General features: G+C 39.4%; 1 protein-coding gene across 1 annotated transcript; it reads right to left on the bottom strand.

The window, feature by feature from the left end:
- Positions 1-532: 532 nt before the first annotated feature.
- Positions 533-19,216, bottom strand: tbc1d19 (TBC1 domain family, member 19). The gene is made up of 21 exons (XM_039821851.1): positions 19,005-19,216; positions 18,761-18,833; positions 18,582-18,627; positions 16,434-16,509; positions 16,180-16,254; positions 15,781-15,844; positions 14,701-14,747; positions 14,240-14,350; positions 14,035-14,107; positions 13,284-13,322; positions 11,169-11,200; positions 8,293-8,367; positions 7,897-7,959; positions 5,133-5,217; positions 4,889-4,933; positions 4,627-4,659; positions 4,363-4,472; positions 4,132-4,223; positions 2,798-2,913; positions 2,532-2,602; positions 533-1,663 (listed from the first exon to the last, which is right to left on the bottom strand). Exons 1-21 carry the CDS (start codon positions 19,098-19,100, stop codon positions 1,589-1,591), a joined length of 1,497 nt encoding a protein of 498 aa, XP_039677785.1. The 5' UTR covers positions 19,101-19,216; the 3' UTR covers positions 533-1,588.
- Positions 19,217-19,229: the final 13 nt, after the last annotated feature.

A 19,229-nucleotide genomic window follows, 5' to 3' on the forward strand; every position in this document is an offset into this window, starting at 1 on the left:
TGCAACACATCAGCCACTAGGAGGAACCTTTGAGTGAACTACACAGCAGGTAATAGTTGTCTCAGGAGGAACAGACTTCTGGGGGCCAAAGGAGGTGCATGATAAAAGAGTCAGCATAAGTGCCCTAGTAAACAGGTGGCAGATGTAGCAGGGAGAGACGAAAGAGAAGAACAGCATAATTCGATACGAGCCCGCAGAGGGGGCTGCAGGGAGGAAGGCAGCCAACAACGAGGGAGGAATTGAGCACATGCACACACATGTAGGAGGAGGGTGAGTGGAGGGGGGCATGGGGGTTCAGAATGTCAAGTCCCTCAAGGCTGCTACGTGTCACTCACCTTTTCTGCCCTAAGGTGAGCTTGGAAAATATAGTACGCCACGTCCAAATATTTACACTGTCACACAAACTGAAAGAAATATCCAATTAAGGAGCAGGAAAGATCGGGCAGCAAAGTACTGAAGCAAGAACGACTAAAAAGCTGCCAAACATTCCAAGGACTAAGCCTTTTAAAGCTTTATTCAATAACCCAAGGAAGCGATTTAAAAAAAATTTATTTCAATTTTTTCAAATTGTGTTATTTGAGGTCGCAATGAACATTAAATGTGTTGAAAGACATAGGCATTGACTGACAAAGAATACTGTTAATAATATAGAAAATGTGATTTGACTGCATTAAAATTAAAGGTGAAATACACTGTTTTTAAAACAACAAAATAGGTGAATATATTTAGGAATTAAATGCATCATTTTAAATAAATGTTCATAATGAAAAAAATACTGGCAATGGAGGTGCTTAATGTCCCTTAAGCAGTAATATGCAATTTCTTCATAAATACAATAAATTATGTGTATACACAGCAGCTTTCAAGTTACATATAATTCCAGCTTGACTATTTCTGTCAACACAGTGGCGCACGCTACTTGCTTCCAATCTCCTTATTCATCAGCAACAGCATTATCTAATAGTGTTATAACAAGCAGGAGCTACAGAGCAGAGTAAATTGCAAGAGCTAATTAACACTTCATTAGCCAAGCTTGGAGATATTGTTGTTCTCTTTTGCATGCTGCTATTGCGATACAATTACTGTTTTATGCAACTGGTCTTCTAATGAGCTTCTCAACTGATCCAAGCACTGCTGTGCGTATCGTCTTTCCTGAAGAGCATATGGCTTAGGGAGGTTAGCTTAACCTTACTGGTTTGTAGGCTATACTTACACATACTAAATAATATGATTAATCATGCACAAGTTGAAGGAGCTGATGGGATATCATTTCACTGGAATTGTACCTCATACAATTTCATGTGACAAATTAAACTGATTGTTAAATATCTAATGACATAATAGCAGGTATTGCCTATGTATGGTGCATTCATGCTAAAAAGGGGTTTGGCTTTTTGCTTGAACTAGTGCAAGATGAAGTCTGTAATGTGTGTAGGTTCATTATTTCTTGATATCCCACACTCTAATGATGATGATTTATAGTGTTGGTGTGGTTATGGCATTGCAAAGTGGCATTTTTGGAGTGTCTCTTTATGCTCCAATTGGTATGTACGCACCACGACTCATATTCCTGTAGTTTCCATGCTCCTCAGATGGCGGTGGCAAATAGAAAGATCTGGATGAGCGGCATGACTTTCAGAGTTGAAAGGTCAGCGAGGACAGCCTGCAGTGTGTATGTCAAACAAAACACAAATAAGAATTGTCATCTAAATTCACACCCCTCCTGACCAAAGCAATCATACCTTCGCCCACTAAGCCCATGAGAAGGGCTATAAAGCACACCCTCACCGGTGGGAGATTAAAATTTAGGGACACTATCATGTTTGGAGAGAGGGTTTAATATTTCAACACTGGTCTGAGGTTCTAAATATAAGATTAGGAGCAGTATGTTATGATATCTTCTATCCGCTGGGGCAGGTGGTAAATGAGCAAGCAAATAGTGCCGGCCAGCACCTTAGAGAAGCAGATCAGCCTGCCGCCCCATGCGTCATATTGTAGTTTAACACTTTCACCCTCAGGGGAAGGGGAGGATGGGGGAGCGAGTGAGGCGACTTATCGTGTGGTTTACTCTTTTCGTTTCGTTATATGATAGTGGGACCACAGTATGGGAGTGGGCGCGGTATACAAACCAGGCATGCACAAGAATAACATTACTGGTTACTATAATAATGCAAAACAAGTGACAGTGCGGAAGCTAAACGAGGATGCACTCATTTAGCTATTAACACATTAGATATTAACTTTAAAGTTATTAACACGATTCTGCGTAAAAAGATGGCATCAGTTAAGGCTTGTCCAATAGCAGATGACTGAGGGAGTGTTGGCAGGATGGCACATAGGGAGGGTTAAGAGGGTAAGGGGTTCTTAAGTGTCCAGCCAGCCATTTTTTCAGACGTGCATGCAGAAGACTGGGTTACTGGTACTGGCTGGTCATCAACAGTTATTTACAGCTTTGCAGGAGTATGTGGGGGACCAGGAGAAGACTAGAGTTTCAAACGCACACACACAAGTCTACTGTGAGACGAGCATACCTCAGCTGAGGCCAGTGACGTCACTTCCATCAGGTTCTCAGCACGGAAAGCAAACACAGCGGCTGCTAGGACTGGAGGAGGTGTGCGTTTGTGTGTATGGGGGAGCAACGGACATGTAGAAGTAGAGGATGGCATATGGGGAAATAAGGAAATAAGATAAATATAGTATAAAGTAAAGGGATATGGAAGATTATAATAATGTCCGTACAAATATCAAGGCTATTACTGCAGAGTTTGTAGCCAACTATGAATGCAACCACTCTTACCTGCAACTACCTCCAGTGAATCGTAACCCAGGATTCGGTCCCAGAGAAGAAGCAGCTGGTCAGTAGACAGATAGCCAGAAAAGGCACGTACCATCCACTTAAAGGCTATGCGCAACCTGGGGGCAAAACCATTGCATCTTAAGGATCCATGAATAGGTGGTTTATTTTTATTAGGAAATTGTGATTCCAGTAATTAACCACAAGATGGCAGCAGCTTATTACAGAAATAAGACGTGCGTGCAAGGTGTATGTGCCTACTATTCTAATCAACAGCAAAACACAGAAATATTAGTTTTAAGAACCTGGATAGAAATAGACAGATAGTTATCACAAATGGGAAAGAAAGAAAAAACTTGAGTTGCTGTGTAAAGGATGGAAGATGAATATATGATTTCAATGGAGCTGATGGAAGAAATGCTGTTACAAAAACAAGCATACTGAACATTCTTCATGAAGGGTAAGTCTCTTAGATGTATCACTGCGGACAAGCACATGTGCAGGAAGAACAAGTCATTCAAGATAGTAAGTTGCCATGGCGATACAAATTGGTCACGTAAAGATTTCACTTTAGGAAAGGTATGCCCTAAAATACAATGAAAGAATACAGAATAGCAACACAAATACTGTACCATTGTCACACGTATCCAGTGGTGGAATGTAACTAACTATATTTACTCAAGTAATGTACTTGAGTACAAATTTGAGGTACTTGTACTTTACTTGAGTCTTTTCTTTTCATGCCACTTTCTACTTCTACTCCGCTACATTTCAGAGGGGGAAATATTGTACTTTTGACTCCACTACATTAATCTGACAGCATTAGTTACTAGTTACTTTACAAATTAAGATTTTTGCATACAAAACACATGTAGTTATAACATATTATATTTTATTTTAAATTAAACTACCCAACAATATACAGGCCTACACTTACAGCTGAACTGATTAGCCAATTAAACACTTAGTTGATTGACAGAACTGTTTGGATCGTTTCCAGCTTCTCAAATGTGAGGATTTTTCTGCATCAAGTACTTTTACTTTCAATACTTTAAGTACATTTTCCTGATGATACTTTGATACTTTTACTTGAGTAACATTTTCAATGTAGGACTTTTACTTGTACCAGAATCTTTTCATAGTGTGGTATTAGTACTTTCACTGAAGTAAAGGATCTGAATACTTCTTCCACCACTGCATGTATCATTGTTTCGAGTGGAAAGATAGTTCATGTACTGTATGTGGATGAATTACTCTTTTTAAGTTTGTCATTCAACTGTTGAGCAACACAGGGCCACATAGACAGGGGGATGAAGCGGTGTGTGCAGGCTACTTACGGCTGCGCCCCAATCTGTCGAAGGTGGTAGAAGAGCTGAGGCAGGTGGGACTGGAGCAGCCGCTCAAACTGCAGGCACAAAGACACAATCCCCTGCAGAAACACGTGCACAAGTTTAGCATATGCATGAAGATAAGATGTACAGGCATTAATACACAAACAGAATTTTTTGATCTTGACAATTTGCAGTAGTTACAAAAAAACATAATCACATAAAAACATAATCAATTACCGAAGGAGAGGAGGAGATGGAGTGTAATCTGAAGAAGTAGCGGATGTACATTTCCCTGAATACACTGTACAGCTTGGATGGCTCGTTGTACAAGAAACACAAAGGTGCCACTGTGGGACAAAGGTACATCCACGCACATCCGCACGCACGCACATACACACACACACACACACACACAAACACACAAACACACACGTTATATCCTGCTCCTGCAGTGTTGCTCCTGCAAGTTATGTGTGAGAACTAACTGCAAAATGTACTCACCATACATTGAAAACCCATGAAAAGGGATTACACCTGTGCAAATTAGAGTTTTCAGTCAGAGCAGTTAATACACAAACATGTATTGTATTAGCAATGTAGATAAGCAGCATATACTGTAGTTTTGTCTTCATTCAAAACTTTCAACGATGACCAAAATAGTATATGTGAATAAGATAATAATAAAGAATAATAATAAAATATTGTATTTTTGTTGTTTCCTTTATAAAATAATATGATGTGGATGTAAAGGCTGCAGGCTCACCGTTGGGAGGATAAACAACAGCACACTCCTCATCTCCTCCTTTACCTATTAGACAGACACACAGATCAATCACTAAACTGGACTTATAGCACAGGGTTTCCTAATCACTACTGCCATGCACATGCACAGGTATCTGTGTGCAGATACGTTGCATTAGGTCATTTGAGTTAAGTGGCACTCCTGTGAGTTAATGTGATGATGTGTCTAAGCGTGTGTGTCCTTGGTGAAGACCACATCATCTCACCCTGGATGAAGGATTTGGGAGGAGTGGCACTGTTGTATTTGAAGTGCTCCAAGACGGCGGTGTCTCGGGAGAAACACAGCAACACCTGCAAACACACAGGCTTGGTATTACATGCTCACACCCACACACACATGTATGCATGGATTACTTGCACAATATGTAATATTATCCTTGCCTGACGACAGGGGATAAAGGAGACATGTAGTTAATACACTTGTTTTTTGCTCTGGCCTTGAGCAGCCTTGCCCTTCCTTTTGGGTAAAAAAATCTATTAAATCAGCACACCTGGAGCCAGTGGTAGAGCCTCGGGTAACAGCTTGTTTCACAAAATGACCCTATAAGTGGGAGCCCTTTCCATTACGGTCCAATTTATGTGCCTTTTTGAGAATTGATTTCATTTCCAGAGTTTATTAATAGGAGACTACTGAAAACTAAAATTACCGCCTTGCAGTTGTATACCTCCACCAACCAGTCAGGTTGTAGTTTACATCCATGTCCATCCAGACTCAAATAATAGTGTATTTTTTTGGCAAAACAATGGATGCTTCACACACATCTTCAACCCGGTAGATCTTTACAATCACCACGGTTTCAAGGTGGGCACCTAGGATTACTGTCACCAATTCAGTATCGGAACAAATGTCTCCCATTCTGTTCCTGAGTTATGGTGTTGAATAATGGCCAGAAAAGTGTTTTTGTAGAACATTATGCTATCACAGTGAAGTTAAAGGTCCCATGGCATGAAGATTTCACTTTATGAGTTTTTTTAACATTAATATGAGTTCCCCCAGCCTGCCTATGGTCCCCCAGTGGCTAGAAATGGCGATAGGTGTAAACCGGACCCTGGGTATCCTGCTCTGCCTTTGAGAAAATGAAAGCTCAGATGGGCCGATCTGGAATCTTGCTCCTTATGAGGTCATAAGGAGGAAGGTTACCTCCCCTTTCTCTGCTTTGCCCGCCCAGAGAATTTGGCCCACCCATGAGAAAGAGAGAGACATCATGGATTTCAAACAAGCAAAGTGGCAGTTGGTCAAGGCCACACCCCCACCCTCCACCTTGCCCCCCATCTCTCCTCCTCAATAGCATTTAAAGCTACAGACACAGAAATGGCACATCCTAAGGAAAGCTCATTGTGGGACTGGCTACAGTGGCTGTAATTCTGCACCAAGGCTGAATTTCAGAAAAGAGACTTCAGATACAGTATTAGGGGACCACTAAGGCCTATATAAAAGCATCCAAAGAGCACCGTCATGGGACCTTTAACATTTGACCTTTTGGATATAACAGTAACCACTTCATCATTTTATCCTATTAGACATTTGTGTAAAATCTTGTCATAATTAGTGTATGAATTCTTGAGTTATGACCAAAAACCTTTGACCTCCAAAATCTAATCAGTTCATCCTTGATTCTAAGTGTACGCCTGTGCCAAATGTAAAGAAATTCCCTCCAGGGGATCCTGAGATATATCGAGTTCACAAGAATGGGACGAATCGTACGGATGGACAGACAACCCGAAGACATAATGTCTCCGGACACGGCTGTCGCCGGGGCAGAGGCATGACAACGGCAAATGAGGACAATAGCACGTGAATCCAGGCTGCCTTTTGTCTGAGCTAGTTGCTGGGTACAAAAAACAGGGTGGTCTACCGTCAAAATTGTCTGTGATAGATTGTATACTGGGAGGCAGCACAAAGTTGAATAAATGTTCATCTTTAAAAATCATTAGTTGAATGAATAGCTCAGTATATGTTTTATATATTTTGTATAAACTCTAAACTCTTGTAGAGGTACCTAATCAGTAGAGACCATCTACAGTATATCCTGCAATGAAAGGTATTTATTTTAATGAACCATAAATTTACACTCATAAACTTCCACAATGTGACATCTCTTTAAACATTGGGATGGGAAATTGCACTTCTTTAAGCTTCCTATACTTTCCTCAGCATAACTTGTGTGAATCCACGCTCACACAACATTGAGTGGATTCTTTCACTGCCTAGAGAGTTTCCCATCAGTTAATATTGACCGTGATAACGGAGCTTTGTTCTTGCTACACCTGTGTACTCATCGGTTAGCCACGCCAAGGAGCATGACATATTAACAGCTGCTGAATAAACTGGTTGCCGAGTATATATGCTTATATGCTCGCTATCAGCACCAAAGGCAAACAGAGCAATGACTGCCAGGGAAGCTAAAGATCACAGGCCGTACCCTCGCCTGGGATGAATAGGTAACTTTAGGCGAAGTGGAATGCTGTCATGCAGTAACTGTTCTTACATGACCGTGACAAATAAATCATGGGCGATGCTTAAGTTCTTATTTAGTGGAATGAAGATGTTTAGTTTTGAATAGCCAGTGGTTTAATTTAATAATTTGTAGGAGCCCATGTAACTATGTTGAAATGCTGACTTCTTAAATAGAGGTGATAAAGAGCTATTACTCTTATAAAAAATAGTCAAAGTTAAAGCTTAAGAGTCAAGGTTACGTGCTTTGTGTATTTAAGGTTCTGAAAACAAACAATTATGTGCTTAGTTAGAACAGTTTTAGTAATTTAAAATGAGAGATTTTTGTATGTGTGCTCTCCTCACTGGTTTGACGAGGACTCAGTTGAGATAAAGGTGATTGTTGCCTATTTTATTATGGATATTTGATGTTATAGACAACACTTTAAAATTGAAACAGAAGTATAAAGGGCAAGAGTACTACTATGGTAAGTAATTAGAAATGAAGAGCTGACCTGTGAGAGAGCAGACCCTACCTGATAGAGGAAATCTTCAAACACAAAGTAGTAGTCGTCATTACTGGCAGTGAGCTTCACATCCTGGTGGGCAGGGGATTTGGAATTAAATTTGATCTCAAATGTCGAAGAAGATTGTAAATGTAAATGTTACAGCTAACATATAATTTCACTAATATTAGTAAAGAAAAAGAAAGCAGTAGGTACAATAAATATATATACAGAGACTTTGTGTATCAGAAAATATTTCCAGGGAACAACCTTGGTATTAAAGTTAATGTTACGCAGGACAAATGACTTGGTGATGGGACTCAAATTCACTAGAAAACCAAAGCTTTCAGTGTGTTTTTAATTTACTGTAACATCTTGGCTATGCAGCTTCATTATCATAAACAGTGACAGTGTAGAGGAGTGTACCTTATAGATGAGGTTGTCCACCAGCAGGTCATGCTGTATAACTCCAGCCGTCAGCTGTTCATAATGCATCACATCCTAGAACGGCAGAGGTCCAACATGATTTATGTGTGCAATAACTTGCATGAATATTATATCCAGAGCCCTGTATGTGTGGTCTTGTTGATGAATTAAATTGCTGACAAATGTTTGTTTACAGAGTTGGTGTTAATCCTATAATGTGATTGTCTGGATGAAGTAAATGTCAGTCTGATAAATATTGTATGTAAAAGATCACCCTCTTAACGAATACTGTTAAATCAAGTTTATGTATTTGACGGCGATGACAGAAGGATTAAACCAAGCTTAATGGATGCGTATCTTGTTTCCGAACACATGGTTAAACTCAAACGTGTCTCCGGTTTAAGACAGGTCAGATCAGCGCTGCGGATGTGAGGAGAACAGAAACAGAGATGGTCATTTTGACAGCTGAGGTAGAAAACTGAAACCATTATGGGAATATGGACAGCATCAGTGGAAGATTGAAAATAAGTTCTGCTAAAACAGTTGAAAGTGATTATATATATTGGAAATAAGGGTCACGGCAGTTCACTACTGCAATTCGTAGAGAATAAAATCTACCTATAATGAGGCGAGATGGCAGAGAATAGTGACACCACCCAGACTAGGTCTTCTCTGACAAAACCTGATGAACTCAGGGCGGCCTCTAGCTCACCCAGTAGAGTGTGTGACCAATGTAGGCAGAGTCCTTTGCAGCGGCCCGGGTTCGTATCCGACTTGTGGACCTTTTCTGCGTGTCATCCCCTGTCTCTCTCCCCACTTTCCTGTCTATCCACTATCTAATAAAGGGAAAAGCCCCAAAAAATAATCTTTAAAAATAAAAAAATAAAAACTTTATGAACTCATTCAAAGTTATTTTACGTGTATTTAACCTAAATAGCAATAATTGTTTTTTGTGTTGGATAAACAGACAAAGAACCTCACATTAGTTATTTTGGTGTTTGTAAAGCAATAGTCGGTCATCTTAAGCAATTAACAAGATTCAGGTTACACAATTGTGCACTACTCAAAAAAACAGAAGCAACGCACATACTGTCCTTAGCCAACTCTGACTGTTTAATCTGTTTGCCCTTGAGCTGTCCAGAGTCATGCTAACACTCTCCAGACCTCAGTAAGTCTCCCTCAGAAATCAATCTTCCCATGACAAGCATTGTTTTATCGACTTGGCCTCAACGGGGGATTCTGGACTCCAGCGTTTACACAGCACTTTGCCACACAGGCAGGCAGCTGCTCTGTTTGGGCTAACTGTGCTAAATCGCCAGCATTTGATTATTTTAGCATTCGTTCACACAGGACAAGCCACAGCTAAGACAAAGCTAAGATAAACAGGACAAGGGGTTAATACACAGACTATTTTGCAGGTCAGTTGCTGTCTATGTTGGTTTTTACTGTACAGGGTAAATCCCAGAATATAAAAGTAACAGTCCAATTAGAATTCTCCACTGAAAAAAATACACAAGAAGCCCAAAAAAGATCTGACCATTAACTGTGAAGACTTCACCTTGTAGTAAACATGCTGTTTGGGAATCACTGCAGCTGTGTGTGCACGGCTGCTTTATAACAAACACTGACAGCTGACAGCCGCCACTAGAGGCGTGTACCACAAAACAAGTTCGACAGAGCCAGGCTTTCTTAGGGTTAGCTGGCTCGACAAAGTCTTGAGTCAGAGATAACGGGTACCACAAAGGTGGTTATCAGCTTGCTTTGTCAACTCGGGCTTTCATCCTCAGGCTCTGTATTTTTCTGCGGTTTTATTACTATTGTAACATTACAGCTCAACAAGCTTGCATTTATAATGTATTCCCTCAGCTGAGAATCTGTATCACTCATAGATTCACTATTGACTATAGAGCGAAATTTACAAAGGAGGTGATTAGTAAAAGGCACTTTTTAGCCGATTTCAATCCGAAACTCTGAATATGACCTTCCCTGGACCAGGTTAGCCGTGCAGCATAAGTTACCATGGTGATGTAGCCAGGTTAAAAGAAAGCCACCTTTGTGACACTCTGGCTTTATGCTCAACATACCTCGCTCACCCACTAATCTCACTTCAGGGTACACCCCTTAGGATGCCACTCTGCTGTGTGTGTGTGTGTGTGTGTGTGTGTGTGTGTGTGTATATACAGAACAGGCCAAAAGTTTGGACACACCTTCTCATTCAATGCGTTTCCTTTTTATTTTCATGACTATTTACATTGTAGATTCTCACTGAAGGCATCAAAACTATGAATGAACACATATAGAATTATGTACTTAACAAAAAATTGTGAAATAACTGAAAACATGTCATATTTTAGATTCTTCAAAGTAGCCACCCTTTGCTTTTTTTATTAATAAGGGAACAAATTCCACTAATTAACCCTGAAAAAGCACACCTGTGAAGTGAAAACCATTTCAGGTGTCTACCTCATGAAGCTCATTGAGAGAACACCAAGGGTTTGCAGAGTTATCAAAAAAGCAAAGGGTGGCTACTTTGAAGAATCTAAAATATAAGACATGTTTTCAGTTATTTCACACTTTTTTGTTAAGTACATAATTCCATATGTGTTCATTCATAGTTTCGATGCCTTCAGTGAGAATCTACAATGTAAATAGTCATGAAAATAAAGAAACACATTGAATGAGAAGGTGTGTCCAAACTTTTGGCCTGTACTGTATATATATATATATATATATATATATATATATATATATATATATATATATATATATATATATATATATATATATATATATATACAAAAAAAAAAAAAAAAAACCCCCCCCCCCCCCCCCCCCCCCCCCCCACCCCCCCCCCCCCCCCCTAATAAAAAAAAAACTGCTGCTGCTGCACTGTCCTGCTCCAACACCACTGGAACAAAAAGAGACAAAAAGTTAGACACGAAAGAGAACAGGGGTGCATGAGGCAGAAATACATGGACAGATGTTTTCTCCATGCAAATGCTAAAAGAAAAAAAAAAAAATCACACAAATTAATAAAATGAAGTGAAATTAAATCTTTTTTTATATAAAGTAAAAACAAATAATACATGCACTTTATTAAATGTAATTAACATGAATTGAGTTGAAATACATGCATTAGTTAACATAATATAGAAATAATTAAGTTCAAATTAATTAAATTCATAAACACATAAAATCAATTATATTAAATGTATTTGAATACATTTGACTTGCCAACCAAGAATGCATCTGACCAATAAGAATTATTAGAAAGCCTCATGATTTGCTGGCAGAATTACATAATATGTACAAACAGCAGCTGGGAAAATGAACACCTGAACGTCTTGAATGACCGGACAACAACAACGCTAAAACTGTTACGAGGTTTGTTTTCAGGGATGACCTCCATTAGGACAGAAATAAAACGTCTTTCAACAGGGATCCAAAAAAACATAAGATAAATTGTGAAAACTACTACAAATATGTCATAACACTGATTAATCATATTCCTCTGTACATAACATAAAAACTCAAAACAGACATTCCAATAATGGTAATTATTACAGGCATGTGCTGGAAAACAACCTCTCCCACATCTCCATTCTACCCTAAATCTCTGTTGTGACAGTAGCCAAAAACACAAAGCCCTTGAATTAAGGTGCCGGCCAGTCATAAGATAAACGGACATACTTCACGGCTCTTAAATTTCCTTTTTGAGTGTGCTTAACATTTGGCCGGGGCTACAAGTCAGAGCTCGGGAGCCAACACACAGTCAACCTATGGTGAAACAGTGGGCCAGGGCTTTGTGGCTGTGTATATAAAATACAGCTTGTGTTTTTAAGGCTCTTGTCAATTGATGTCTGATTGGTGTCCATAATAAGGTTGGTGTTTACACTGGATTCATAGCAGGGCAATGAGATAAGACATCTTTTGTGCCGATTACTTCACCTGAGACAGCGAAGAGGAGGATTCATTAATGCCAGGAGCTGACATACGTGGTGGTTAGTGAGTGAGTCACACTGATATTTCTAAAGATGTATTCTTTCATGCACTCTATATGCAACTAATGTATCTTCACAACATCTTTATAGCAGTGCCTATAAAAACTATTCACCTCTCTCTTTCAGGTTTCATTCTTTTTAAAAGATTATTCATATATATTTGGATATGTTTACATTTGTTGACACTGATCTCCAGAAAAAGACTACAACCACATCTGTAATGGTCTGAAGTAAGTACAAATATAAAACACAAAAACTACAAAACAGAAGGCAGACTCTAGGCTGCAACTGTAGCCTCAGGTTCCTTAACTTAATATTGAGTTAAAGGGAGGGGACTAAATCAGCAATAATGATGATTAATGAATAATGATGATGTATTAATACTCCTGGAAGCCTCTGGTTGGTGCTTTTGGTTACGAGTTGCGTCGGTTGCTTGGTATACCTGCTTGCAGGTCTAGTATTTGTACTTAATTAAAGGTACTCTAAGCGATGTCACTCGTTTTTTAGGCTACAACATTTTTTTGTCACATACAGCAAACCTCTCCTCACTATCCGCGAGCTGCCGGTCCCCTGAACACACTGTAAAAAAATGCGGTCTCTGTAGACAGCCCAGGCTCAACACAAACGCCAACAAAAACAAACTGGCAGACCTGGACCACAAAAACAAAACAAACCGTGTTCCAATAACCGACAAGAAGGATTTGGGGTGGGGGCTGGGGGGGGTTAGTTCGCTGAAGCACGGAAGGGAGGGGGAGGGGACGGGATGGGGAGGAGGGAGGGGCAAGCTCGTCTCTTTTTGTTTGAAAATACTTTGAACGTCAACAAGAATAACATCTCCCAACATCACTTAGAGCACCTTTAATATCAATTTTTAGAGAAAATGTCCCACATGTATGCATTTAAATACCGCAATTAAATAATTAAAATAACAGGGAATCATTTACAGAAATACATTTGGAAACAATTTAAATCCAAGAACCAAACACTGACCTTTTTTCCCCATTTGAACATACTCGTTTTCAAACAAGTCTGCACAGAAAGACAGAACAAAACAGATGCATTAACAATCACCTGGCAGTGGCTCAGTTTTTCAAACTAATGCTATCGCCTTGATTTACAAACACAGAGACGGTGGATACAATTCTATTTAAAGCCTAAACACCAGGCTGTGACAATGTCAATATCTGGACTTAACAGAGATATTGTTTGAGAAAACCCAGACAGGAGAGGCCAGAGTGGTATACACACCATTAAACCCCAGTGTTCATTAGGTAAACACTTTTTTTTGTTATTCCTGATTAATTACTGCAGAACAAATATGTTTAGGCTTGATATTAAAAAGCTGCTGAATGGACATCTTTTTTTAAATTATCAACCATATATTATATGCAACAAAAATGATAGGACAAAAAGTCCTCTAAAGGTTAAATACTATGAATAGCCATTTAAGCTGCCCAATGTCTAAACCAGTATCACAACTGGAAATTGTTCAGCTACACATTGTCCTGCATGCTACGTGTCATGCTGACAAGATGCCGAAACCATTTAAGAATATATGGCCATTTGCTTTCTTGCCAACAGTTACATGAGACGATCAATACCCCACTCAGAGATGTGAGTGGTATCATCTTCTAATCTACCTCTCAGAAAGAAAATATCTAAGTGTATTTCCCCAAATGTCAAACTATTCCTTTAACTATGATTGCACATGAAGAAGTGTATTTGCACTTTTTGTGAATACCTGGATGGATGTGTGCATGGTCATCAATCCCCAACTGCCCAGAGGTCAGGTTCAGCTCTGAGTAGGCTTGTCTCTAAGAGTTTAACACAAAAAACAAACAGATCACATACGTTGATTTCAAATCCATTGTGCATTTTCTGGGGCAGCAGATAGATACACACAGATGAGCAATCACAATGAACCAGACATCCACATGTGTCCGTACCAGCTGTGGGATGTCCCTGACATTGAGGGGAACCTGGATGAGACCCCAGTGGCTCCTGACACTGACGTCCTCGCTGCTATCATGATTCGGGTTCTGCAAGCTGATTAACACCTGGGTAGAAAGCAATAATATACAAATGTACCATAAAAGGAATTCATTTTTTTTCTTAAAATTACAGTTCTTCTTTAACTTAAATAAACTACACTGAATAATAATACGGTAACACTTGACTTGAAGGTATCTACATAAGAGTGACATGACAGTGTCATGAACACATGAACCCTAACCCTAACTTGTCATGACAAAAACCGAATGACACTTACTAAAAGAAGCGTTATGTCATAAACGTTTATACATGTTTATAAGGTTTATGACTCGTTCATATGTCATGTCACTCTTATGTCGATACCTTCAAGTCATGTGTAACCACTAATACTCTGAGCTGCAAGAAATCTGCTTACCTCCAGAAAGTCTTTAGGGGCATATACAGGCCTAAATCGAGTTAAATCTGAAGAGACACAAAGGCATTAATGTATCTCTACAATACATTAGTTGACAGTACCACTTACTGTACAGAGGACCCTGTATAAGTGGTGCTTCCAGCTGATACATGGACACAATGTTTACATATATGCTATTCCAGAATAGGTTTAGGAGCTGTAAATCCTAGACTACACAAATTAATCCAACCATGAAGTCCATTTAATCCACTTGAACTTGAATATACTTCAGAACGCATTTGTGACAATCAACTTAAATTTGGATGCTTCTACAAAAGTGAAAAGAACGGTAGAGGACAGCTGAGGCACATTTCAGCCAGTTTTAAGTGGGACTTCCATGCGCTGTCTTTGTAGCGTGGTAAGTAATTTCAAGTGCTGTGAAATCCCTAGAACGAGGGCACATTAAGGTTTGGACAGAAGGAGGGGTGCTGCTCATTATTGCAGCTCCGTCCAAGAGTCTGGACAGCTTCTATATTCCCAATCCAAAGTGTTTATAGCCAGGGGACGGGACATCCTAAATGTTATTAAATGGCAGTGAGCTGTGATAGCATTGTTAGGACACAAGATTACGTGTTCTTTGTAAAAGTACTGGCTTGAAGTGCAAATGGTTGGTTCCTTGAGAGGTTTTCATTGTTGTCTGAGACTAAATGCTAATACTGTTTTTATCTGCAAAAAATAAATATCAATAAACTGCAAGCATTCCTCCTACAAATGTACTTTTAACACACACTTAAGCCCAAAGGCTGTGATTTCAATCTTTGAAGCCTGATATAGGCAAGAAGAAGACAGAACACCAGAATCAACATCTGGAAACCATATTATATACTTTTCAGATGTTGCAGAGTCAAGCCCAGTCCCTAAGAGAACCCTGGATAAATACCAGCTAAAGTGCAAACATGGAAGTGGTAAATCTGGTTCAGAGATGTGTTAAGCTGATACACCAGTGTCTGACTGATGCACCAGCGCACAGACGCATCAACACTAATCTTTCATAAAAGGCAGATTGCTCAGGGGCCAAACCCCTGGGTAATGTCTAGAGACCTGGTTCATCTGTGCCCATCTCGTTCCATTTGTTGGTGAGTTCCTTCTGCTCCACTGGGGGCCTCTGCGGAGTGGGCGGAAAGAGGAGATTTCAACAAACAAATGCCATACAGCCAAAACAGAACCAATCTTGGAAATGTCAAATCTGAAATGTGGTCATAAATACAATTGTGTGGGCACAGAACCAAATAATAAAACTGATTTCAAACAGCAGTGCCTGCTAATTACCAGTCTACAGCTACAGAAGCATTGCTAACTTTTTTCTGACTAGCTCTTGTCCAAACATTATATAGGCTAAAATATGCTTTTTGCATTATGCAAAATGGAAGGCCTTTGCATAGAACTTGAATTAAGTAATGTAATTAATCTATGTTAGTTACTTAATAATATTTTAGATACCATGCGAGCCAGAGGCACTCCAAGCTCTGTACTCATGCTGTTCAGGCTTTTGAGGACACGCTTCTCCCAGCTGGCCTATGTAAGAGAGCACACACACACACAGAATTATTTGGCTTGAGATACCATGTTACAAATACCTAGGTGATAAAAAAACAAGCGCTACTTCTCTGAAATCGGCAGGCAATAAAAAGAAAACAGTCAAAGAGGTAGAAGAACAAGTGAGGAGTGACGGAGATAAGAGGAGACAGACTGACCTGTGCCTTGCGCATGTAGGCCAGCGGCTCTTTGAGATGCTCTGGAGGAGCCGCGGGATGGCTCGGGGGCAGCTGGCTAGAATAAGCAAACAAGAGAGGGGGGCGAAGAGCGTTACAGTACAATAGAAGAAGAATTGATTAAGTAAATACAGAAAAATGCCATTGTGTTTTTGAGGGATTGAAGCCACTGTGAACACAAACAATGATATACTTTAAGTCCTTGACAGAAGTAAACTGTCAAACAAAAAGCAAATAAAATATTGAGATTTTTCTTAAAAACAGGCAGTCAGTCACCATTAGTGTCCTGTGCATTAAGTTCAGATGAGTCAGAACGCATCTCCACCAGATGCAGCACGTCTCATGGCTTTTCCAACTAAGCATGCTCAGGGCATATTGAATGACTCAAGGTCCAAGTGCGTTAAACAACATTCAATCTAATCTAAACACCTATAAGAGCACATAGGGCTGAGTAATGGCCAAAAGAAGGAGGTATTAGTCAAAGTTATATCATCCTTTAAAAGAAAAGCATTAAGCGTCCTATGTTTCAGTCTGAGCCTCAAGAGAGCAGGAGGGTAGGTTTACCCTCAAAGTTAAGAGAGCACAGTTGAAGTACACAGTTGAACACTTTTCACAGTTGAACACTTTTCTGTTTAGCTGTTTATTGAAGTTCAAAGAGTTTTACATATATTCAGCTATTTGAATCTAATCAAGATTACTAAAAAGAACTAAAAGGGCCCATAAATATGGATTATTATAGAGTAATTAGCAGTGATCGCTTGATGAACATAGTTCAAGTGAACATATGAAGCCAATAATACTGAAAGGGGAAGGAGACAAAAACAAGAAATAATGTCAGGAAGATGCTGAACTGCTGCAGGGACAGATAACAACGTGAGGTACAAATATTTGCACAATAATTGGTGCCAGGCAACTTTGCATCCAAATAATCTATAATACCCAAAACTCAACACAATGCACACAATCTGCATGTTTACCCAGTGTTTGATACTTAGAAGCTTTATCATAATTCTTACACATAGCCCACTCTCTTTGGCTGAGCCAACCTGTGTAAACAATGTGCAGTATATGCAAAAAATAAAGACTTTTTCTAGCATATAATAATGCTTCACCTCCCCGGTGGGATGTTTGTCAAGTGCATCTTCACAAGCACTTTCACCTGATGCTAGAGATCAAATGAACTATTACAATAAACACTTGTGTTTCATGGAGTATCATGGATGTAGTTGCACATACTCAACTTTAGAAACATCCATGTATCATCCAGAGGACCTGGTAGCTCTTAAGATGTGTGTGTGTGTGTGTGTGTGTGTGTGTGTGTGTGTGTGTGTGTGTGTGTGTGTGTGTGTGTGTGTGTGTGTGTGTGTGTGTGTGTGTGTGTGTGTGCATTCGCTTTCACTTGTTATCTATGTTGCTCTTAGACCCCAGAATAATAGTAAACGTTAAGTGTCAAACTTGAGAATCTTTAGGCCTCTCTTTTTCTATTAGTGCACAATATTATGATTCAGGTTAAACACATAGGTGTGTTTTACATTCAAAATATGCTAAGGTCCTAAAGGTGTTACAGACATTTTTACCCACCAGCTGCAGTGAAGATGATTTCCTGCACATGCATTAGGACTAATAAGCAGGGGTGTTATTAATAGACTGCATCAAGAATTGGTCCATTTGCTCCATATCTGACAAGCTAGAAGCTACCCACACACAATGAGGAACTAGTTTAGTTTAGACAGTTTAAGATTTTGTACAATTTAAAATGAAAAATAAAACAAACAGCATAATGTACAGTGCAGGGAGTGGCAGAAACCCCAATGGGCTTATTTGAAGCTTTCATCTAAATTATGTTAAAATTGCAACCTATTATACAGAATACAAACTTAACAGAAATAATAGGACAACACAATAGTGATGAAAACGTAATAATAACAAATATATATCAAATAAGAACTATATATAATAAGAATAGCATGAGGTGTCCCTTATTTTGTCTACTGGAATACACAAGGAAAAGAACTGAGTATACAGACCTGAGTGCAAATGTTGACAGTCTACAGTAATAAAATATAGTTAATGTTAATAATGTTTGTGTATGCCATTGCTTCACACAAATAACCCTTGAATGTAACTTACACATGCAGCTCTCTGTACACTGCATTCTGTAGCTGCCTTTCCCATCCTGTAAAACATTCAAATACGTTATCACCATACAGAAAGACAAAAGTTGTTAAAAGCTGTTATTTGTATTGCAATAGGCAATATGCGGTGGCAGTGTATGTGTATGTGCTACAGAAGAATGCATAGCTACCCACCTGATGTTTTGAGAAAACTGCGTACGTCCTCTTTAAGGGACTCCAATTTTATCTCAGGTTGATGTAAACACTCCTACATAACAATTTGGAAAGAATACAAAAAAAGTTAGACATTTTATTAGCTATGTAGCTTCTGTATTCTTACATTAAGATAAACTAGAACTATTAATTGCAAACTGCTCACGACACTGAGAATGACAGCAACCTGCTCGTTAGCCACATGCTAGCTAGTTGCATCACTCACTTTGGCTTGTCTCTCTATCTGAGAGTGTAAATGGCTTCCTTTGAGCCGCTGCACGATCTGAGCGATGGTCAGAGATAACTCGGAGCCCTCTTCCATCCTCCTTAGCAAAGTTTTGCGTCTGAAACGGCACAGTTTGATCCCTTGTACAATAGCAGCATCCGGCGATGCGGCAGCCGCCCCCTGCAGAGGTTACTTAGCAACTGAGGACGGTCGGTCAGTGCGCGT

This window comes from Perca fluviatilis, chromosome 14 (assembly GCF_010015445.1).
Source record: "Perca fluviatilis chromosome 14, GENO_Pfluv_1.0, whole genome shotgun sequence".
NCBI lineage: Eukaryota > Metazoa > Chordata > Actinopteri > Perciformes > Percidae > Perca > Perca fluviatilis.